Genomic DNA, 25,722 nt, shown 5'->3' on the forward strand with positions numbered 1-25,722 from the left:
TGGGCATTAAGTTTTCAACATATGAATGTGGGGAGGGGGGCACAAACATCCAGACCGTAGCAACGCCACTTTGCCCAAGGAGCTCCAGGTTGACACCTGTTACCCTGGCATCACTATCAATCGTGCCCCCTCGCATATCAAAGTGTCTTGGTCTGGACAATAGATCACATGGTCACCTTTTTGATACGACTTTGCCTACCTTTCTCACTCCGTCTGTTACCTGTCCCGACATCCACTTGATCCTAAGACCCTGCTAAATTGCTTTCGGTTCTTCGAGCCCGCCAAGCTTCCTCTTACCCCACACCTTTGGTCTCTTACACAGTGTTCACTCTGCCTAAGATAGTCTCTTCTTTTCTCCTCACTTGGTCTGGTTCCTTCTGCATAGTGGGCAAAATAGTGTAGTGAGCTCTCTTTCAAACTGGGGGTTGTGACCCTTCAGCGGGTTGTGAGGTCAAATTGTGGGTCACATCCAGTATTTAAAAAAAAAAAAAAACTGCCTAGAATAAAATAGAATAGATCAGAGTACATTGCCAAAACTATTGTTTTGTGAAACTAGTGTGTGAGTCCACGTGTACTGGGTCACGGCATAAAAGGCATTTCTGCTTGATCACAGTCGAAAGGTCTGAAACACTCTGGCATAGGTTCTGGCATCAGACACTTTTGGTCTAGATCCTAACTCTGCTCTGTGACCTTAGGCAAGTTACTTAAACTCTCTGTGTGGGTTTTCCTCCTCTATCTTGTAAGATGGTATGAAGATGGAATGAATCGAAGTGCTCACAAGGATACTCAGCACACACAAGGTAAGCGTTGGCCATGTTGTCATTGCCTATCAGGTTCCGGTTTGGACATCACCTCTCCTAACACCCGAAGTCATGGGCAGATGCCCTCCTGTGTGTTTCTCCGTCCTGCCTATCCTAACGTTTACCTCACTTGTCGGGTTGGACTCGATCCCTCCACCGGGAGATCCGTAAAGGCAGGGATCTTGTCTATCATCGACTATCACACAGTTAGCACCATGGCTGGCACCTGGTAGGTATTTGGGAAATTTTTGTAGCAGGAACAATTTGCTCCTTTTTGGAAAAAGATATACAGCCATTTGTTCCATTCAAATAAAGTCCACTTGGGACTGAGAGCTCAGTCATTCTGATGATGAACCTGTCACCGTACTTTAGATTAAGTCTGATTCTCCTAATTTGGGATGTTGGAGGGGTTATGTGACATATGTATAATACACACACTCGTTAGTAACGTAGAAAAGGATTTAGGCCGGATGGCTTTTTGACCTAAAAATTCCTAAACAATTCAAAAGTCAGCATCTCTTAATCTTTCCTTTCATCATCACAAGGATGAAAAAAATCGGCCACCGTGTGACAAATAAAAGGTGGCATCTTCGAATGTAGTTACATCCTTCCGGTCTTTCAATTACTTAACTGACTTCCACTGCAAATGATTGTGGATTTGCTCTATTCATTCACTTCAATGGAAGCCTTTAATACTTTCATTTATGTCCGTTCTACACGTGCGAATCATGTTTTCCTGTATTTTTGAAGTAAAAAAGAGGAAATGATTAAGTTTAAAAGGTTTTAATTGGATTTCTTAATACCGAGCATATAATGCACAGTTGCCATGTCGATAACCTCTCAAATTTCTATAGGCGGTTCTGTAATTCAAAGCACACGTTGTAATGCTCTGATGATATAAAGCCTCTTTCAGAAAAATGTGAAAGCATACAGCAACTGCCCTCAAAACAGAAGACACTAGTACAATGCATCCAATTCATGAGCGACACACAAAACCCGTATGCAACTGCTCGCAAAGCATCGTATATACCTAGAAGTGGCAAAGAGCAGAGCCCAGAGTCAGAGCTCTGCTAATGGCGGACTCACTCTGATACCTGTGGGTGGTCTGGGGGACTCCTGTATCGGACCAGTCTCTTACTGAATCAAATACGTACATGCTTCAGATGATGATTAGTGCTACTGAGGAAACAGAGCAGGGAAGAGGCATAGGGAGCGCCAATGGTGGTGGTGGTATGTCGATTTTTAAGAAAGCGTTCAGGAAAGCCTCCCTAGACTCTAACCTTTCAGCGGGACCAGGAAAAAGGGAGAGAGAGAGCGAGACCCAGAGAGTGAGACAGCATCGTATACAGGACTCGGGCATGGCCTTCAGAACAAAGGGCACTTCTCTGACATCCTGTAAAGGAAGCTTCAAGGCTCCACAAGACGGGACTGCTGGGAGGGATCTATCACGTACAACACGCTCAGGCACCTTCTACTTGTCCTGGAGGGCAGTCCCTTCAGCACGGCATTAAAAAAATGTACCGTGATGGGACACCAGCCTCACTGAAGAGCTTGTAGCGGTTGTCATCTTTGGGTGGAGAGGATCACAGGGATGAGGCAGAGGTGACAGGATTGGTGACAAAGAAACACGTGGGTGGACCTCTTAGGATGTATATGCCAAGAGATTCATGCCCCATAGAAATGCCTGCCGGGGGACGGGGAGACTCTCAAAAAGGGGGTGGGCAAGACGCTCTGTTTACTGGCCGTCAATCATCCTCTTTTCCTGGTCACTCCAGTGGCTGTTCATGAGGCTTTGGCCACGTGGCAGGGATGGAGGCCATGCGTGGGCTCCCCTGACATTAACTCTTCCTGACCAAGGTGACCTGGCTACCCAACTGCTGAATGCTCAAGCTGTCAACATTAGAGGTTCCTGCTACACCCCCAGCGCGGCGCCATTTTCTGGGGAAAACAGCCAGTTACCTGGTATCAGCTTCCCTGTACCGGAACTCTCCGCTCTAAAGGAAGCTGCACTTTGCCTTCATTGGGGGACGCACATATCCGGGTGCAGAGTTGCCTCCCCTGCCTGCAGCCCTTCTGGCAGCACCGTGAGTGAACACTGGCATCTCACAAACAACTCTACACAAACTGGATTCTTAAAAAAGAGCAAATGCTTTTCAACTCTTTTTAGGAGTCTAGCAAAATCTCGGTATCGAAACATGACAAAGAATATCAGAAAAGATAATCCTGGGTAACTTCACTCCTAGATGTAGAGGTAAAACTCAAACTAAACGTCAACAAATCAAAGCCCGTGTCTTACCTATGAGAGAATAAGTCATGGCCAAATTGAGTTTATTCCACGAATTCAAGGTTGTCTTAAGATTTGGAAATTAACTAATTTACAAAATTCACAGCTCAAAGGAGAAAAATCTATAACCATTAATATAGACGCTGAAAATGGAGAAAATTCAATATATACTCGTGATAAAACTGTTAACAAATGAGGAATGGAGATCTGCCAAAAAACATACAGCCAACCCGTCTTAATGGCAAAATGTTGAAAGAATTCTCTGAAGAGAGAGACCAAGTATAGGAAGCCCATGATCACACTTTCATTCAACAGAGTGGTTCTACCGGGCATGGTGAAGTAAGAAAACAATACTTTGGCATATGGCTTATAAGTAAAGAAAACAATTTTGCCATCATCCACAGAGGGTACAATTTTCAACATAAAAAACCCAGAAGAATCTAGACATAAATCAGGAAAATTGGTAAGAGTTAATTAAGCAAGGTTACTCGTTATAAAGTCAACATACAAAAATTAATTCCACTCATTTTCACCATCAACCATTAGAAAATGCAATTTATAGGGGCACCTGGGTGGCTCAGTTGGTTATGCGTCAAACTTTGGCTCAGGTCATGATCTCACAGTTCACGAGTTCAAGCCCCTCATCAGGCTCTGTGCTGACAGCTCAGATCCTGGAGCCTGCTTCACATTCCATGTCTCCCTCTCTCTCTGCCCCTTCCCTGCTCACACTCTGTTTCTCTCCTTCTCAAAAATAAATAAACATACAAAAATTAAAAAAAGAAAGAAAATGCAATTTATAAAATATCTCTTACAGTAGCAAGAAAAATACATAAAGTACCTAGGACTAAATCTAACAAAAGATATAGGAGACCTCTATGGGGAAAAAGCATAAAATATATTAAAGAAGACTTAAATGAATAGAATGATGTGATGTTGTAAAGGTGTTACCTCTCCAAATTGATGTAAAGATTCGAGACAGTCAGAGACCTTGGGAACAAGCCCCCCGTGCACCTGAGACACTCTTGGCTGGCTGTTATGGCTGTTCTTAAGGAGCAAAGCATCAGCCGAGGAGCAAGTCTAGACAGGTCCAAACTAGTCCAAGGACAAAGGTCACCAAACTTGATCTTTCACCCACTTCCCCCTTATTGTGAGGCTAAAACTCACGCCCAGAGGTGGACACTTAGCTGTCAGAGGAATCATACAATGTGTGAAGCAGCTAACTGTGCCTGCGTGCCCAATTCCCTGTATTGTCCCACCCCTACATGCTTAGATGTCCCACCCCTACATGCTTAGATGTCACTCCTCGTCTGCCTCAGGTCCTTTAAAACATTCCCTAGCTATTGTTGAGGTCTGGCTCCTTTGTCACGACTGTGTCTCCCTTCAGCTGAAGCTGTTGCCCCAATTAAGCCTGTCTGTGCCTTTGTACTTTGGGTCCAGCCTCATTTCTGCCGTTGCTGGGTCCAAGGACCTGAGTCTGGTAACAGATTGGCAGGGCCAATCGAAACTCATTTTTTTTTTTTCCAAGAACTTGACAAGCTTTTATGTGCGAAAGCGAAGGATTAAAAAGAGACAAAATATTCCTGACGAGGGAGAAGTGATCAAAAATTATCACAAAGATAGGGTAATTGAAACTATCTGTGGGTGCAAGAATAGTCACATAACTTCTGGAACAGAATAGAGTCCAGAAACGAATCCATACGAATGGGCAAACTTGCTAAGGATATAAACAGCATGGCAGCTCAGTGGAGAAAAGGCAGAATTTTCAATAAATGATGTGGGGACAGCTGGTTATCCATTTAGCAGTTAAGACTGGACTCACGCTTCAACCACACACAAAAACCAACTCCAGCTGCGTTAAAATTTTAATTGTGGAAGGCAAAACTATGAAATTTTTAGCCCAAGCAGAAGGAGGCTCTACAGTCTTGAGATAAGAAAGAGTTTTTTAAAACAACAAGATACATGGGGCGCCTGGGTGGCTTGGTCGGTTGAGTGTCTGACTTTGGCTCAGGTCATGATCTCACAGTCTGTGAGTTCGAGCCCTGCGTCGGGCTCTGGGCTGACAGCTCAGAGCCTGGAGCCTGTTTCAGATTCTGTGTCTCCCTCTCTCTCTGCCCCTCCCCCGTTCATGCTCTGTCTCTCTCTGTCTCAAAAATAAATAAACGTTAAAAAAAAAATTAAAAAAAAAAACCAACAAGATACAAAAAGTGCATCCATGAAGACTAAAATTCTACCTCATTAAAATTGAGAACTTGTATTACTCAAAAGACTCTTCACCAAGTGAAAAGACAAGTCACAACCTGGGAAGACATTTACAAAATGAAATGTTTAGCCTCCAGAATAGATCAAGAATTCCTACAAATCAGTCAAGAAAAGGACAAACAACCAAATAGAAAAATGGCCAAAAAGACATGAACAGACATTTCACAGATGAGGAAACATGAATGAACCGTATGCATATGAAAATGTGTTCAATTTCACTATCAAAAAACGGTTTTAGAACAAATGAGATACCAATTCCCACCCAATAGATTGGCAATTTTTCTCTTTCCAAGAATGGCGACCTGAAGGGGTTGGTGAGGACATGGGAAAACTAAAACTCTGGAAAACAGCTGGGCATTATCTAGTACACTTGAAGACGCTCATATTGAACCTTCGGCAATTTCACTTCCAAACATATGCCCTAGAGCAACTCTTGTCCACGAGAACCAGGAGGCTTGTAGAAGTATGTTCACAGCTGTTCACGTTACAAAAAAAACCTGGCACCGTACTGACCATAGTAGAGCAGAATGAATACATTCTAATGCACACACCCAGTAAAATACTGAACAGTATTCATGAAAACAAATGACAATCCTACACACACGTAGATGAATCTTAAGAACATATTATTGAGTGATAAAAGGAAGTCACAAAAAATAAATTCAAAATGACTCCATTTAATAGTAAAGTTTAAAATCACGTAAAACTAAGTAACATATTGGGGTGCCTGGCTGGCTCAGTAGCTAGAGCACACGACTCCTGATCTCAGAGTTGCGAGTTCGAGCCCCATGTTGGTGTAGAGTACTTAAAAATAAAAACTGGTGGGGGGGGGGGGGGCGCCTGGGTGGCTTAGTCGGTCGGGCATCCGACTTTGGTTCGGGTCGTGATCTCGCAGTTTGTGGGTAAGAGCCCCGTGTCGGGCTCTGTGCTGACAGCTCAGAGCCTGGAGCTTGCTTCTGATTCTGTGTCTCATTCTCTCTCTGCCCCTCCCCCACTTGTACTCTGTCTCTCTGTGTCTCTCAAAAATAAATAAATGTAAACAAAATTAAAAAAAAAAAACCAAAAAACTGGGGGCGCCCGGGTGGCTCAGTGGGTTAAGTGTCCAACTTCGGCTCAGGTCATGATCTTATGGTTTGTGAGTTTGAGCCCCACATCAGGCTCTGTGCTGAGAGCTTGGAGCCTGGAACCTGCTTTAGATTCTGTGTCTCTCTCTCTCTCTCTCTCTCTCTGCCCTTCATCCACTTGTGCTCTGTCTCTCTCTCAAAATATAAATAAATAAATAAATAAATAACTTAAAACACACACACACACACACACACACAACTAAGTAACTTACTGTTTATAGCATAAACGTATGTAGTAGAACTATAAAGAGAGCGGAGAATGATGAACACAAAATTCAAATGAGTGGCCACTCAGAGAGTGAAAGAAAGGGGTGGGATCAGTGAAGCTAAGACCGAGAGTTAGCGAGGGGTAAGTATGCCTACATGCTGCAGCCCAGTGTGAACAGCAGATCACGGTGTGCCCAAGAAGGGGGAAGGCAAGGGAGAAGAGGATGTTGTACGGAATGACTCTCCTTCTTTATTTTTGCCTTTGGGCGGAAGCCGCTGAAATTATAACGTGGAAATTAGAACCATTTGTTGACAGGATAAGTTATGAACTAGACACAGTTTGTCAACAGAAATTCAGAATAACGTATTTTAGAGTTTGCGTAAAATTGTGAAACAAATAATCATATAAATAATAATAAATAGTAGCAAAATAAATTAGAAGCCTACTTTATTTGAAAGGAGAGAAAGAGGTCATTTCATCATCATTTATAATAACAAAAATAGGGGAATGACCTAAGTTACCCTTAATATAATACTGGTTAAGTAAAATAGAATACATTCATACTATCGCACATTATTACAGTAATTGCAAAAAATTAAACAGACCACGACTGGAAGAATGGATCAACAGAACAGAACAGAGTTGATAAACAGATACTATTTAGTACAGGTTAAAGAGTCATTTCAAAACAGTGAAGAGAAATAAACTAGTCAATAAATGTTGATACAACTGGCCGCCCACTGACCATATCTAGAACCCATCACAAATCCTTTAAATCCACATAGATTAAAGCATAACTAAAGCAGGGGCACCTGAGTGGCTCAGTCGGTTGAGCAACCGACTCTTGACTCTCAGGGTCATGGGATCGAGCCCCGTGTTGGGCCCTACACTGAGCATGGAGCCTGCTTAAGATTCTCTCTTTCCCTCTGCCCCTCCCCCCGGTTGTGGGCTCTTGCTCTCTCAAATTGAAAAAATAAAAGCACTAAAACAAAATTTAAAAATGGGTGAATATATACTATGAACGTGGTGTAGGGAAAGCCTTCTTAAAACACAAAAAAATATATGGTATTTGTCTTTCTCCATTTATTTCACTTAGCGTTATACCCTGTAGGTTCACCCACGTTGTTGTAAATGGCAAGATCTCATTCTTTTTTATGGTTGAGTAATATTCTTGTGTGTGTGTGTGTGTGTATCTTATCTATTCTTTATCCATTTATCGATGGACCCTTGGGTTGCTTCCATGTCTTGAACATTGTAAATAACACTGCAGTAAACATAGGGGTGTACGTGTCTTTTTGAATTAGTGTTTTTGTCTTCTTTGGGTCAATACCCAGTCGTGGAATTACTAGATTATAATGGTATTTATATTTTTAATTTTTTGAAGAACCTCCATATTGCTTTCCACAGTGGCTATGCTAATTTACATCGCCACCAACAGTGCAATTCTGACAGGTGTAAGGCAATATTTCATTGGGGTTCTGATTTGCATTTCCCTGATGATTACTGATGTTGAGCATCTTTTCATGTGTCTGTTGGCCATCTGTAGGTCTTCTTTAGAAAGTTACACAAAAAAGACAAACGCCATATGATTTAGCTTACGTGTGGAATCTAAGAAATGAAACAAAGGAACAAACGGAGAGAGAAAGAAACAAAAAACAGACTCTTAAATACAGAGACCAGATTGGTGGTTGCCAGAGGAGAGGTGGGGGGATGGAATAGATAAAGGTACAAACTTCTAGTTATAAAATAAATAAGGCACAGAGATGAAAAGCACAGCACAGGAAATATAGTCAATAAGGTTGTAATAAAGTTGTCTGATGGTCACTATACTTATCATGGTGAGCACTACTGAGTATTGTACAGAACTGTCTGATCATTACGTTGTACACCTGAAATTTATATAACACTGTATGTTAATTATACTTTAGTAAAAAATAAATTTACAAAAACAAAAAACAAAAGCTCTGAAAGGAAATAATAATACACTTGACTACATAAAACATCAGACTTCTACAAAAACACCAAGAAAACACAAATCTTCTGTAAAGAAATCTGAAAGACACTTCATAGCCTAGAAGATGATATTTGCAACATAAATCACAGAAAGGATTAGTAACAGTGTGAAAATTAGTAACGGAAACCCTCACTAAAATGGAGTCCGGAGGTTTCCCTAGGAGAAGCTCTCACGCCCTACCACTCTAGTCAATTGCACACACGACAGAAGAGCAGGACTTGACCTTGAAGGCGCATACTACTGGGAAGAGGAAGAGAGGCTTTCCATATCTCCCTCCCCTCCCAACAACAGCTCAGTCAATGAGAAGCCATTACACTTGGAACTCTCAGTTTACTCCAATGGCCTTTAAGCTTCTAACAGCCTTCCCGACTACTCCTTTTCTCCTTAAGAAAGTGTACCTCTCCTTCATTCCTTGGGCTTGCCTGTATTTTGCCTCAGCTCGTTTGTCCTGAATTGAAATTCTCTTTTATTCCCGAATAACCCTATCTTTTGCTGGTAAGATAAAGGGCAGTTTTGATTCTTAAGGTTAGCGACCTATATAAAAATGCTACAAAATCATTGAATTTAAATGATCAACAACAAACAAGCCAAAAGAAAAAGACTAAGGATATAAGCATGCACTGCACAGAAAAAGAAATAAAAATATCAAGTTAACACATGGAAATATGCAAATTATACCTACTATGCAATGCAACCTTTTCCAAGCGATAAAAATATAAGACTTGAAAAAAATCAAGTGCTGGTGAGGGTGTGTGTGAATAAGCACTTCTATATACCGCAAGCCAGTGTGAATCGGTATTGATATTTTGAGGGGCTATTTGGCAGCATTAACTAAAATGAAAATGGGCATATATTATGACCCAGGGATTCCATTTCTAGGAATCTATCTACCCTAAATAAACACTCACATATATGCACACAGCTATTCACTGAAGCATCATTTGTAATAGTGTAATATCAAATAGTGAAATAATAGTGAAATATTGTGAAAATAGTGAAATAATAGTGTACTATTGAAATAGTGTAATAGTGAAAAATATAAAATACCAAACTGTCTACCGGCAGGGAAATAAACGGTAACACCCAGGCAATATAGGAGTTAAAAAGAAAGGCCATCTACAGGATGGCCAAGTGACGTTGCTTTAAGACGTTTCAGAAAAATACAGAATATTCTGAAACAAAATAAAGTCAGTTCTACATACTTTTCAAGGTACATGTATGTGTGCAAATGCACAGAGAAAGGCCTAGAGAGTAACCAACAAATTGATCATAACAGGTAACTCTGGGGAGGGAACTGTGTTGGGGTAAGGGACAGTCAAGGAGGATTTGGACTCTAGCAATATTGTTTGAATTTTTTAAAACAAGAGTATATTCACTTGTTACTTACATAATTAAAAATAAATCAAACTTATAAAATGATACACAACTATAAATTCAAATCTAAGGTTGTAGGCAAAGTCCCACAGGGACACAGTGAAAAGAAAAATTCGTGTGTAGAAAAGATTTTATAGCAGTAGTGACCTTTGAGCTGGGCCTGGCTGTCTCAATAGGACTTTGTCAAGCATCCATAATTTGGTGGAGGACCGTGGCAGACTGTATTTTCCAAAGATGACTGTACTAACACACACACCCTCCCATATGCTTTTCTTTCAATATGACATTGACACTTGTCCATGGAGGGGTGGGAGTCTATGTTCCCTCTCCCTTGAACTTGGGCAAGATTTTGTGATTGCTTTGATGAACTGAATGGGAAGGAAGTCTCACAGCATGACTTTTGAGAGGATCCAGCTACTGCCTGGTCCTTTCTTTTACAGGACGCTCACCCTGGGAACCCAGCCACCATGCTGTGAGAAAGCCCAGACTAGCCCATGTGGAGAGACTGCACGAAGAGTCTCACGTGGAGAGAAACTGAGGCCCCCAGCCGACAGTGGGCACCAGCCACCAGACACACGAGTGAACGAGCCTTCAGATGATTCCCATCCCCAGCCTTTGTGTTCTCAGGCCGAGGCCCAAACACACGTCATGAGACAGAGCTAAGTCATCCCCACTGTGCCCTGTCCTAATTCCTGACCCAGAGAATTCCATGAGCGGAATAAATGCTTATTTTATGCCACAAAGTTTTAGAGCAATGTGTTACCCAGCCGAAGTAACTGGAACAAAGACTTTCTAAGGAGAAGAAACTATACAGGTAATAGAATGTCACAGAGCATTGTGAGGATTGGCAGTATTGTGTGATGAGGTTACAGGGGTTGGCTGGGAGCAGGCCATGAAAATCTCATATGACAGCATAAAAAAATTAACCATGCTATCGGTAGTGGAAAACTACTGAAAGTTTTTAAGCTGAGAAGTGAAACATTTAGATCTGCATTTTAGCAAGATATCTCTGAGATTGGTGTGAAGGAAAGACGGGAGAAGAGAAAGACTCAAAAATAGGAGAAGCTTCTCCAATTAAGACAAGTTCTAACCAAGTGACATGGGGGACTCATCCCTCACTCGACATGTTTTGTGACTTTTTTCCTCTTAAAGGCTTCCTCTGAGCCTCATTTATATTCAATTTCACTTGTATTAAAATGTTGGCGGGGAAAACTTATTTCCACACAAAAACCTGCACGTGGATATTTACAGCAGCTTTATTTATTATGATTGCCCAAACTTGGACACAACTAAGATGTTCTTCAGCAGGTGAATGGATAAATACTCTATCATATCCTATTCAGCACTACGAAGAAATGGGCTATCAAGCCATGAAAAGACACAGAGGAGCTTAAGATACATGTTACTGAATAAAAGAAGTCAGTCTGAAAACGCTATCCCGTATGATTCCAACCGTATGACTTTCTGGAAAAGGCAAAATTGTGGAGACAAAGTATCGGGTGTTAGGAGGAAGGGAGAAACGTTCTGTATGATACTAAAACGGTGGATACGTTTCTCAAAACCCATAGAATATACAACACCAAGAGAGAACCCTAATGTAAACTATCGTCTTTGATAACCAAGCATTAATGTATAGTCACTGATTGCAACAAATGTGAGGTGTTGGTAGTGGGGGAAGCTGTGCTTGTCTGGGGGCAGGGGTGTATGGGGAAATCTCTGTACCGTCCATTCAATTTTACTGGGAGCCTAAAACCGCTCTAAAAATGAAGTTTAATAAAAAAAATGTTGGGCACGGCGGGGGGGGGGGGATACATGGGAATATTAGATCACAAAAATGTTTTCCTTACTATTCTTTCAAGCTTCTGGATCTGGATCCGTTTACATAAAGCGTATTCTAAGAAGACAGAGCAAGCTGTCTAAAAAACGGTAACCACTTATAACTAATTATCCATGTGAGTCATACCATCCTGGCACTTACAAATATCACCATAACCCACAACTTCTTGTTCTGTGTTTGTTGAAACATCCTCATCATCATTCTCAGGACCGGTTTTATAAGAAAATTATATAAATGCAAATGTATAAAAGAAATCTACACTAATAACCTACAGGGTTTTTTAAAATATATTTTGGATATTGGGGATATATATAAGGAGAAAACCGAGGTGCGTGGCCCAAAGATGAGGGAGAAGACGAAACTCAGAACATAAGGAGCCACCTCTGCAATGAGGGAGAAGATGCCCGGATGGATATAAAAGCAAAGACAAATGAGGGGATGAAACATACTAATGAGAACGTTTCATTCTCAACTTGGCAGAAGGTCTTGAGTCCTATTTTTTGAGAAGAGCAAGAGGAAGAATGTATCAAAAATTGAGAGTTTCTGAAAAATAGAGACAGTATGGAGTGGTGCCATGGTGAATCAATCGGGTCTTTCACAGCAGCAGAACCCAGTTGGAATTTGATAGTGTAATTTCTTGGAGGCCAGTCTGTATCATTTTATACTGTACCCCCTGTAATGTTAATTATTCAAGAGGCGATTAGCCAGTTTGGGGGATCCCATGCATTCTGGCCTAAAGCTTGGTTATCAAAGAGATGTTCATACAAATGAAAAAAGGAACTCAAATTAATTTTTCTGCTTTTTTAAAGCATTCGTAAGAGGTTTGACTGTGGTAACTAATTTTTGAAATGGTGAAAAAGAAAAGAAAGCAAAATAGGGGAAAAAACCACTGAAACAAATGGCAAAATAAGATTATAGGATTATGTGTGGGCTGAATTCAGCCATGCTGGTCCCATCCCCCATTATCAAAGTTAAATTAAAGCCATTATTGCTATATTTCACAAAATAAAATCTGATGAAAAGCAACTCCTTTCCCAGTGTTTCGTATGGATGCTTCTGAGTAAACTTTCTAATTTTTACCCAATTTACCTGCATCGCAGAGGTGACAAACGTCTGCTTGCTCTTCTGATAACCATTTAGTTGATGAGGTAATGGGAGGAGGAATTGTGGGCAAAACTGGCTTTGGATCATCCTCATAAAATAACATCAGGTCCTTAAAGAAAATAAGAGAGCACATGAAGTTTGAAAAACATAATTAATCCCTCTGCTTCAATTTGGTAAAACAGATGGACAATTCATGGAGATACACTGTGTCTATATGTGCTAACATAAACCCATTTTAATGGAAAGAACTTAAATGTAAGTTATTTATACACTTGGTGTGCACTGAGCGTAGGGTGGTTTTCTACCCTGGAGATCCTCGCTCCTGATGAAGACATCTAGTGCAGAGTAGCAACGCTTCTGTTTGAGGCATGAACTTTCCCCACCACTCCCTGAGCATCCTTAGGGCGTACTATCTCAGAGGCTGATTGTTCTGTTTTACTGGCAATAATAAGGCTACCTGTGTCTATCTTTTTTTCAATGTTTGTTTATTTTTGAGAGAGAGTACACGAGCATGCGCGCAAACAGGGGAGGGGCAGAAAGAGGGAGAGAGAGGATCCCAAGCAGGCTCCATGCTGTCCGTGCAGAGGTAGACACGGGACTCGATCTCACAAACCACGAGATCATGACCTGAGCCGAAATCAAGAGTTGAAGGCTTAACCAACCGAGCCACCCAGGTGCTCCTATTTGTACTAAATTTTAGAACTTTAACTTTTTATCATGGAGTAAAATACAGATGATAATCAATCCAACCACGCAGTTAAACAAATCAATGCATGGCCAATCTGGTTTCATTTACATCCTACCAGTCCTCATTGGCTTTATTGTGAAGCCAATCCTAGATACATCACTGATTTCAGTGCCTCTCTCTAAATGACATGAACTCTTTAACACAATTATTATTTTATACCTATAAACTTCCCAACTCCTTAATGTCATCAGTTACAAACTCCTCATCTTTCCAATTTCTCATGAGTGCTATTAAACAGCTTTTTTCTATAGCTTGTCCAAGAGAGGATTCAAATAAAGTCCATATGGTGGGATCAGTTGACGTGTCTTTTTCCTCCTACGAACAAAGATCTGTTTTATGGTACTTTAAGGTATAATCAACATAGAGTAAAATGCATAAACCTTAAGGGTAGAGTTCAATAGGTTTTAACATTATGCCGTATACCTATGTAGCCACATTGCTGTCACTCCAGAAAGTTCCCCCAAGCTCCTTTCCAGTTGGTCCCACCCTCCCACTACCAGTAAACAGCGTCTATCTTCCATCAGTAGCAATGAGTTCGCCTGTTCTTAAGCTTCATATGAATGTCATCATACGCTACGTGCTCTCTTGTATCTGATTCCCATTGCTTAACACAATGTGTGAAAAAAATGCATCCATACTTTGTGTGTATCCGTTCCTTTTTTTTTGTAAGAAGTATTCCATTGTAGGAATATGCCACAATTTGTTTATCCATTCTCCTCCATATGAACATCTGGATTGTTTCCAAATTTCGGCTATAATGAATAAAGATACTGTGAACATTCTTACACAAATCTTTTTATGGACAAGTGTACTCATTACTCCTGGATATTTACACAGGAGTAGAACGGGCAGGTCATAGGATAAGTTAAACAGTACTTAACTCCATTAAATATACAAATTCATAGAATTCATATATTTCAATATGAATTTAACTTCATTAAATATATAGTATGTAACTTCATTGAAACTGCCAAACCATTTTCCAAGGGATTCGCCCCTTTTTATAATTCACCTTTTATTTTAAAATCACTGTAGATTCACATGTATTAAGATATAATACAGAGTGACCCTATGTATCCTTTACCCTGTTTTCCCTAAAAATAACATCTTAAAAACTGCAGTACATATCATCCAAGATATTGACACTGTTACGGTCAAAATACAGAACATTTCCATCACCCTAAGGACCCTTCCTGGTACCTTTTTATTACCATAGCCTGCCCCCCACAACTACTAATCTTTTCTCCATTTCTATAATTTTGACATTTGAAGACATGTTATATAAATAGAGCCATACAGGATGTAACCTTTTGGAATTGGCTTTTTTTTTTTTTTACCTGGCATAATTCCCAGAAATTCATCCATGTTGTTTCATGCATTAATAACTCGTTCCTTTTTATTGCTGTGTAGGTATCCATGGTATAGATGTATCACAGTTTGTTTCACCTGTCAAAGGACCATCTGGATTGTTTCCAGATCTGGGCTATTATACATAAAGCCGCTGTGAACACTGTGTGTAGCTTTGGGTATGAAAGTAAGTTGCCATGTTGCTGGGATAGATGTCTAAGAATGCAATTGCTCAGTCCTATGGTAGTTGCACGTTTAGTTTTATAAGACGCTGCAAACGGTTTCCCAGAGTAGGTTTACAATTTTACATTCCCACCAGTAATATCTGAGTGATCCAATTTCCCCACATTTGCCAGCATTTGGTGTTGTCGCTACTTTTTACTTTAGCCATTTTGATATTTCATTGTGTGTTTCAATTACATATTCCTCATGGGTGATGAGGTGGAACATCTTTTCATGTGCTTATTTGCTGTTTGTATTTGCTGAAGAGACAGTTCTTGTCATTTGCCCATTTTCTAATTGGATGGTGCTGGATTTTTAACTGTTGCGCTTTGAGAGGTTAGTTTTTTAATTTTTAATTTTTTAAAAAGTAGGCTCCATCCCTAATATGAGCCTGAGCTCAACGACCTTGAGATTAAGCTTCGTATGCTCTACCCACTGAGCCAGCCAGATGCCCCAAGAGGTTTTTATTTATTTTTTTAATGCTCAAGATATTAGTCCTTTGCCAGATATGTGGGTTGCAAACATTTTCTCCCAGTCTGTAACTTGTTTTTATATCTTTTTGCGATGAGGTCTAACTTTTTTTTCTTTTAGGGATCATGTTTTTGGCCAGCCCTAGATCCCAAAGATGTTTCTCCAGTATTTTAAAAAAGTTTTATAGTTTAACATTTTACATTTAAGTCCACAATCTACTTGGACTGAATTTCTATATGAAGCTTAAACGGAGGCTCATGGTTTTGCCTATACCAATGTCCAATTGCCCCAATATCATTTGTCGAAAAAGTTGTCCCTCGTTGGATTCCTTTTGTTCCTCTGTTAAAAATCAATTGGCCATATTTGTGTGGGTCTAAGTTCTTGGTTCTCTCTCCTGTTCCACTGACGTAGGTGTCTATCTCTCCACACTCTCAATACCACACTCCAATTCCACACTCTCTTGATTGCAGTAGCTGCCGAAGGCTTAATATCAGGCAGAGTGATTAGTTCCACTTTAGTTTTAGCTGTTCTAGAGCCTGTGCCTTTCCACATAAATTTTAGAATAAGCTTATTATCTGTCTCAAAAAAAAAAAAAAAAAGCTTTGCTGGAATTTTTATAGGAATTGCATTAAACCTATAGAGTAGTTAGGGGCATCTTTACTATGACAAGTCTTCCAATCTGTGAACATGGTATGTCTTTAACTGACTGGTCTTTAAAATCTTTCATCGGTATTTTCTAATTTTCAGCATACTGATGCTATACATGTTTTTGTTACAATTATACCTAAGGATGTCATTGGGGGGCAGTAATTGCAAATGGCATGTGTCTTAATTTCAGTTTCCACATGTTCACTATTAGTACATAAAAATGCAATTGAGGAGTGCCTGGGTGGCTCAGTCGGTTAAGCGTCCCATTTCAGCTCAGGTCATGCTCTCATGGTTCATGAGTTCGAGCCCCAAGTCAGGCTCTGAGCTGACAGTGTGGAGCCAGCTTCAGATTCTCTGTCTCCCTCTCTCTCTGCTGCTCCCTGCTCCCTTTTTTTCAAAAATAAATCAAGATTAAAAAAAAAAAAAATTCAGAGGTGCCTGGGTGGCTCAGTCCATTAAGCATTGAACTCTTGATTTTGGCTCGGGTCATGATCTCACGGCTTGGAGTTCGAGCCCCACATCAGGCTCTGCTCTGACAGCTCAGAACCTCCTTAGGATGCTCTGTCTCTCTATCTCTCTGCTCCTCCCCTGCGCTCACTCACTCTTTCAGAAACAGATAAATAAACATTAAAAACAAAAAAGATAAAAAATGCAATTGATTTATGTATGCTGATCTTGTATCCTCCATGCCTACTGAATCCACTAGCTGGTTCTCTAAGGTTTTGTCGCCTCTCTGGGATTTTCTATGCAGACAATCTGTAAATGAGGACAATTTTATTTTTTCTTCTACACATCTTTTCTTTTCTTATTGCAGTGGCTGGAACTTCTAGTACTATGTGGAATAAGTCCTGGCCTTGTTCCCGATCTTGAACAGCATTCACTGTTAAGTACGATGCTATTGCAGGTTTTGTGTGGATGATCTTTACCAATTTCAAGGAAGTCCCTATTTCTAGTTGCGGAGTTTTTACCATAAATGGGTATTGCGTGCTGTTGAATGTTTTCTCCATCAACTGACAAAAATCCTATGATTTTTCTTCTTTAATTTGTTGACATGATAAATTACACTCATTGACTTTCAAATGTTGAGCCACAACTAGATTAAATCCCACTTGGTTCTGGTGTATAATTTTTTAAAATATATTGCTGGATTCAATTGGATAATTGTTTTTTGAGGATTTTGCCTCTCATTTCATGAGAGATAATGGCTTTTTTTTTTTTTTTTTTGGTAAGACAAGAAATGGTCTTTTTCTGGGGTTGGTAGCAGAGCATCAATACTTGCCTCATAAAATGAACTGGGAAGTACTCCCTCCTACTTCTGAAAGACATTTGTGTAAAAATAGTGTCTATTCGAGAATTCTCCAGTAAAACCATCTGGAAGTGGAGATTTCTTTTTCAGGAGACTTATATTACAAATTCACTTAAAAACAAAATGGTTACAGGGGCACGCCTGGGTGGCTCAGCTGATTAAGCATGTGACTTCGGCTCAGGTCATGATCACACAGCTCTTGAGTTTGAGCCCCACGTCTGTGCTGACGGCTCAGAGCCTTCAGATTCTGTGTCTCCCTCTCTCTGCCCCTCCCCCCCAAATATAAATAAACATTAAAAAATTTTCTTAACGGTTACAGAACTATTCAGGTTCTATTCCACCTTCTTTGAATTTTCGTAGTGTCCGCTTTCTGAGAAATTGTTCTATTTCTTCTAAACCGTCAAATTTATGAGCATAAAGTTGTTGGCAGCAATTCTTTATTGTCCTTTGATAGCTACAGGAACTGTAGTGACATCCCACTTCATCCTGATCTGGTGATCGGTGTCTTTCCTCTTTGGCAGTCTTGCTAGAGGCTTATCCATTTTTCTATTTTTCAAAGACCTGGCTTTTGCGTCAGTCATTTTTTCTGTTAACTGTTTTCCTGCTTTTAATTCCATTAATTTCTGATCTTTATTATTTTCTTTCTTCTGTTTCATGTAGGTTTATTTTGTTTTTCTTAGTTTTTTTTTTCAAGAAACCTAATTATTGATTTTACACCTTTCCTCTTTTCTAATCTAAGCATTTAGTGCTATAAATTTCCCTCCGACCACTACTTTACCTATGCCTCCTATATTTTGATAAGTTGTGCTTCCTTCTTACCCAGTTATATGCATTTTTAAATTTCCTCTGAGACTTCCCCTTTGGCCTATGAATAATTTAGTTTATTTTCCCAAAACATTTCATGTAAAATTCCTCATGAGTTTATAGTTATATATTTTCAATCCAATTCAGGTCTATTAGGTCATGACAATCTCTTCTATCTTACACGCATATCTCCTGTCCCCCACACCGAGAATCCCAGTTCTCAAGGACACCAAAGATGATTCAAATAGAGGATCACGAGACTACTCATTTGATTCATCCCACATTATGCTCACAATAATCTCAGATCAAAAATACCAACATCTTAGAATAAAAACACCGACGGAATGCAAGGAACATTTGTTTAATTGTATTTTACATTTTAAAGGATTACTTTCTTTATTTTGTTTCGTAATTATGCACAATATTTCCAGGATTCCAATGACAAATCTAAAATCACGATACAATCAAAGAAATTTAGCTTCTATCTCTCCTCCCTTATTCCCTTCTTTCCCTTTATACATAGCCTTTCCTTCTTTCTTTTTTTAAATGTTACAGCTGATCTTTGCATGTTGCGTCTTTAATATAAACAAGTAGAAAATCCAGGAATGGGCGTAAGCATAAATGGGAATTTATTGTGTGATAGAAGGCACTATTCAAGTCAATGGGGAAAAGGTGGATTGTTCAACAAACAGCATTGAAACAACTGATTATCATTTGTAAAAATACAAATTTAAAGATGAATCTTTAACACTCTTCATTCATTAAATAATTTTTTGATGGATAGCATTTAACTATATTTTAAAAATTAAAGCATAAAAGAACTAGGGTAGTTTTTTACAAAACTAAACATACACTTACCACACAACCTAGCAATTGCACTCCTTGGTATTTACCCAAAAGAGCTGAAAACTTATGTGCACACAAACACCTACACACAATTGTTCATAGTAGCTTTATTCATAATTGCCAAAAGTCGGAAACAACCAAGATGTCTTTCAGGAGGTGAACGGGTTAATAAACTGTGGTACATCCAGACAATGGCATATTTTTTTAAATTTATTTATTTTTGAGAGAGAGAGAGAGAGTGCACACATGAGTGGGGGGGGGGGGGGAGAGAGAGAGAGAGAGAGAGAGAGAGAGAGAGAGAATCCCAAGCAGGCTTCATGCTGTCAGTGTGGAGCCCGACGCAGGGTTTGAACTCACAAACCATGGGATCAGGACCTGAGCTGAAACCAAAAGTCAGATGCTTAACCAGGTGAGTCACCCAGGCACCCCCAGACAATGGCATATTATTCAGCGTTAAAAAAAGAAATGAGCTATCAAACCATAAAGAGACACAAGAATCTTAAATGCATATTACTAAATGAAAGAAACCAGTTTGGAAAGGCTACATACTGTATGATTCCAACCATATGACTTTCTGAAAAAGGCAAAACTAAGGAGACAGTAAAAGGATCAGTGGTTTCCAGGCGTTAGCAGGAAAAGGAATAAATAGATGAAACATAGAGGATTTTTAGTACAATGAAACCATTCTCTACGACACTGTAATGGCAGATACATAGCACCATACATTTGTCAAAACTCACAGAACACACAGCAAACCTTAATGTAAACTGTGGTCTTTGGATGATAATGAGTGTTAATTTAGGTTCATTGATTATAACAAATGTACCACCCTGGGGTGGATGCTAATCGTGGGGGAGGTCATACAGGGCAGAGGCGGGTGGTGGTATGCATCGGGTATATGGAAAAATCTCTTACTTTCTACTCACTTCTGCTGTGAATCTAAAACTGATCTAAAAAATAGCTTGTTAAACTAAAAAGCCAGGGTGATATTTAATAAAATCTTAGACTAGGGAAGGTCTTTCTAAGAATGACTTAAAATCTAGAAGCCGTAATGGAAAGGCAAATTTGACTACTTTTTAATGAAAATTAAAGACTGCTTTAAGGCTGTGATATCGGAGTCATAATAAATATATATTTGGTCTTTGTCCCTGGTGCTGGCCCAGAGCCCCTGAACTCCTGTAATTTCCTAAGTGAGAGGAGTGCTAGGAGCATCTTTTGTTTTAATATTTGGTCTTTGACCCTGGCTCCTGACACAGAGCTCCTATATCACTTGGAATTTTCTGGGAGCTCAGAGTGTCTTTTGTTTTGTGAGGTGACTCTTGGTGGGTTCCTGGACAGCTTCGGGATGGGGACTGGTCACCAGAAAGACCAAGCCATGATTAGAAGCCTGGAACTTTCAGTCCCACACCGCATCCCCCTGGAAGGGGAGAGAGACTGGAGATGGAATAAAGGATCAGTCACGCTCATCTGATGAAGCCACCATAAAAGTCCCAAATGTTTGCGGTGCCAAGAGCTTTTGGGTTGGTGAATACCGGACATGCTGGGAGGGTGACACAGCCCAACTCCATGGGGACAGAAACTCTTGCACTAGGGAAACTTCTGGGCCTTGCCCTGTGTATTTCTACATCTGGCAATTCATCTGTACCCTTTATCACATCCTTTATTATATAATAAAGCAGCATCTGCGAGTAATATTTCCATGGGTTCTTAAGCTGTTCTAGCGAGTGATCAAACCCGAGGAGGGGGTCATGGGACCCTGGATTTACAGCAGGTCAGAAGTACAGGTGACAGCCCGAGATGTGCAGTTGGCATCTGAAATGGGAGGTGGGGGAAAGGAAGCTTTGGGGACTGGGCACTTAAGCCTGTGAAATCTGACTCCATCTTTAGGCAGACAGTGTCAGAATCGAGTTAAGTTGCAGCACACCCAGCTAGTGTTGTAGACAACAGCTGGGTGTGTGGAAAACCCACGTCTCTTGTGTCAGAAGTGAAGTGCGACGGCAGGTGTGTAAGGAAAAAAAGAGACAAAGAAAGAGCGGTATGTTTTCCCTTTGCAAAGGCAAAAAAAAAAAAAAAAACCCAAAAAAAAAATTAAAAAATCACACGAGGGGCGCCTGGGTGGCTCAGTCGGTGAAGCGGCCGACTTCGGCTCAGGTCATGACCTCGCGGTCCGTGAGTTCGAGCCCCGCGTCGGGCTCTGGGCTGACAGCTCAGAGCCTGGAGCCTGTTTCAGATTCTGTGTCTCCGTCTCTCTGATCCTCCCCCGTTCATGCTCTGTCTCTCTCTGTCTCAAAAATAAATAAACGTTAAAAAAAAATAATAAAAATAAAAATAATTAAAAAAAATATTTAAAAAAATCACACAAAAACCTGGAAATGAATAAAGAGATAAAGAAGCAGACGATGAGCTAATTATTTAATAGCCAAATAGCTCTTAGAAACTGATAACAAAAAGATGAGAAACCAAACAGAAAAACGAGCAAAGGAGATGAATAGAGTTAATAAAAAAGAAACACAGGGACACCTGGGTGGCGCAGTCGGTTGAGTGTCTGACTCTTGGCTTCCGCTCAAGTCATGATCTCACGGTTTGTGAGTTCGAGCTCTGCATCGGGCTCTGTACTGACAGTGAGGAGCCTGCTTGGGATTCTCTCTCTCTCCCTCTCTGCCCCTCCCCCACTCACATGTTCTCTCTAAGTAAATAAATAAACTTAAAAAAAAGAAACACAAATCCCCAAGAAACATGTGAAAAGTTCTTCCACTCTTACCTGTAATTACAATGGAATAAATTAAAACAAATTTTCCCCACCTTTCAGACTGACAAAAAAGTGTACAAGTTTGATAATACTCAGTATTTGCAAAACTATGCTTCTGGTGGGCATAAATTGGTGCAACTTTTGGGAGGACAGTTTGGCAGTACTTTTCAAAACTAAAGATACATATAATCTTTCAGCGAGTCCCCTTTTAGGACAGCATCATATAAAACGTGTACAAGAACCGCTGTTACAATATTGCTCTTAATAGACAAAAACATAAAAATACCCCTAAATGATTACCAACAGGGGATGGCCAAATAAGCGAAGATTCATTTATGCATCAAGAATATGCACAGCTAGGGGCGCCTGGGTGGCTCAGTCGGTGAAGCATCCGACTTCAGCTCAGGTCATGATCTCGCAGTTTGTGAGTTTAGGCCCCGCGTCGGGCTCTGTGCTGACAGCTCGGAGCCTGGAGCCTGCAGCCTGCTTCGGATTCTGTGTCTCCCTCTCCCTGCCCCTCCCCCACTCGCTCTCTGTGTCTCTCAAAAGATAAATAAACATTAAACAATTTTAAAAATAAGAAAGAATACAGCACCGCTATCCACACTGATAGAGAAAGACATCCATGATCTACAGTTTAGCGAAAAAGATGTGTAAGAACACACACCAAAGGACTGCATTTATTACATGAATAAATTTGCATTTATTACATAAATAAAAAAAGATGTCCAAGATACATTGTTTAGTTCGAGGCATGCTGCAGAGCAGTATATACGGAATGAATCCTTAGATAAACGAAATGTCTGGACACAGAAAATTTCCCTCCCAAATTTCTAAGAACCTAGTTAGTAACGGATGCCTCCAAGGGAAGGAACTGAAGGTGTATAGAGAAGTAAGAAGAAACTTTGTTTTTCACTCTTTACCCTTTCATATTGTTTCAACTTTTTCCAGCAAGTATCTTCCAACTTGAAAAGAATAAAAGTACAGACGTGAAAATAAAAAAGGGCTTTTCAGCATAAAGCAATGATGCAGAAACGAAGTAAGGGGATGATGAATTAGCATGATTAGAATAGGTACAATTTCCATTTCCCTAACAGCTTTGACGAGTTCAAAGTTTTGCAAATATAATAAATGATATGCTAATAAGCCCAAGGATAAAAACTGTTTACTCTTCATTTAACAAAATAATAAACAGAAGCAGGAGGAAATAAACATTTATCTCCCGTCACTTCCAAACTCACAACTAGACTGAAGGCTTTGGTCAGCTTTAATTCTGTGGGAACCAATTCATAGCATCCCTATCTGTTACTATAGAAACAACTGTGACCAAAAAAAAAAAAAGAAAGAAAAGGAAAAGAAAATCATAACCCTCATTGTTGAATCTCCTCAAACAGGAAAAGAGGAAGGTCTCTTGAGGTGGTGAAAGGCTATGTAATAACCTTATTAATTAGCAAATTCAATAATAAAGATTCTGGGCAGTCCCTAGAGAGAACACATACCCATGTCTAAGTGCTGTACGTTTAAAGGCTTTCCTGAGTTTTGAAAGTACCACAAGCAAGCTCTGCTCTGCTTTTGAATGCCCTGTTCTGTTAAGAATTTTATTTACTGCTTTTAGATCATCCTTTCATTTGTAGAAAGAGAATAAAGAGATTTCTATTTAAAGTTTTTACAAGATATTTTTAAGTCCCCTTCATCTGCCTAAGCAATCAACAGTATCATTTCTTTCTCATTCTGTATTAAGAACATGAGAATTTTAATGTACATGTAGTACATTTGGCAACAACAATTAGATTCACTGTTCAGCCTGGTGGGTTTTGTCTTCTGCCACAAAAGCAGATTTCTGGAGAGGATATATTGGGTCACATCAAATGTTCCTGACAGTAATAAGAGAGATAGCTTGTCAGTAAAATGATGGAATAGTGTCATGATGTAGTAATGCTTTGAGAAAGAGAAATCTAACTTCAAACTTCTTTTGAGAGAAGGGCACCATTTTTTGCTAACTGATACAAGATGCTGAATGATGTAAATCAATTACAGCGGTTTCCTCTGAAGTCAGAAAGAAACAATAATAATGAGAATTTGGGGACTGATACAAAAAAGCTAAGTGGCACTTTATGTCTTTGTTAGGCTCCAAAGCATGTAAGATTATTCAAGTCTATTTTCTCCCTTAAAAGCCATCGGCAGTAAACAAAACTGACCGCGTATTTAAAAATAATTTTGCTCGGCGTGCCTGGGTGGCTCGGTCTGTTGGGCGTCAGACTCTTGATTTCGGCGCAGCTCGCGAATTCGAGCCCCACATCAGGCTCTGTGCTGACAGTGAGGGACCTGCTTGGGATTCTCTCTCCCCTCATCCCCCACCTCTCAAAATAAATAAACTTAAAAAAATAACAATAATAATAAAAATAATTTTGCTTAATGTCATATCTTTTTTTTTTTTTAATTTTTTTTTTCAACGTTTTTTATTTATTTTTGGGACAGAGAGAGACAGAGCATGAACAGGGGAGGGGCAGAGAGAGAGGGAGACACAGAATCGGAAACAGGCTCCAGGCTCCGAGCCATCAGCCCAGAGCCCGACGCGGGGCTCGAACTCACGGACCGCGAGATCGTGACCTGGCTGAAGTCGGACGCTTAACCGACTGCGCCACCCAGGCGCCCCAATGTCATATCTTTTAAAACGATCTACGTATTTTCTTTCAGTCTGCGGGCTGTGATGCAATTAGGGAAAAGTGAAATTTTAATTTTATGTACTTTTCGGGGCTGCTAGAAAATCGGGTAAATCCAATGCCTAACTGGGTTCAGGGAAAGGGCTGGGAACAGAAGGTCAATAAATAATTCCAGCCACTCTCATAGGAACTGTGGCAGGGAACGCTAAACAAAACAGAAGACCAAACAAGCCTCTTTCACAGGGGAGGAAGAGAAGGAAGTTAAAATTGAGTGTCTACCGTTCAGTCATTTCTTCATCAACAAAAATTTGGCAAGTGAAGGTTCAGTAATGAGTAAGACTAAAATGGCCATTACTCTCAAGGAGCTTTCCTTCTAGAAGGAGAAACACACATAAAACAGACAAACAAATGAGTGATGAGATCATTGTAAATAGTCTTCAGTGGAACAGGTTTCCAGTCAAGATGGTTCTGTAAATTCAAACTTTGGGGATACCCTCCCTCCCCAAACACACAGCAACGAAAGAGAAAAATACAAATGTGAGAATTAAAGACACAGGTCATGCTCAAAAATAAGATGAACATCTTCACGGATGAGAGCACAAGTAGAAACACACTGGTATCCAGAATATACAAAGAACTCTCCTAACTCAACGGTAATAAACCATCATCAGTCCAATTAGAAAATGAGCAAAAGATATGAAGATATCTGTCACCAAAGAGAAGTGACGATGATACAAACGAGCACACGAAAAGATGTTCAGCATCATTAGCCTTTTGGGAAACATCAACTAAAAACCATGATGAGATATCGCCACAAACCTATTAGAATAGCCAAAATAAAAACGGTGATTCCACAAGGTGGTGAGAAGGCAGAGAAACTGGGTCTCTTCTACACTGCTGGTGGGAATGTAAAA

The 25,722-nt window shown here is 40.0% G+C and overlaps 1 protein-coding gene across 4 annotated transcripts in view; it reads right to left on the bottom strand.

Moving 5' to 3' along the window:
- The window catches only part of ENTHD1 (ENTH domain containing 1), a 115,936-nt gene that overhangs the window by 42,870 nt on the left and 47,344 nt on the right, over positions 1 to 25,722 (bottom strand). For all 4 annotated transcript variants that reach the window (XM_049627558.1, XM_049627556.1, XM_049627557.1 and 1 more), the window contains one exon: positions 12,990 to 13,113. In XM_049627558.1, coding sequence (XP_049483515.1) covers positions 12,990 to 13,113 — 124 coding nt within the window. The remainder of the gene's footprint in view (positions 1 to 12,989; positions 13,114 to 25,722) is intronic.

The sequence above is a fragment of the Panthera uncia genome, chromosome B4 (assembly GCF_023721935.1).
Source record: "Panthera uncia isolate 11264 chromosome B4, Puncia_PCG_1.0, whole genome shotgun sequence".
NCBI classification, from domain to species: Eukaryota; Metazoa; Chordata; class Mammalia; order Carnivora; family Felidae; genus Panthera; species Panthera uncia.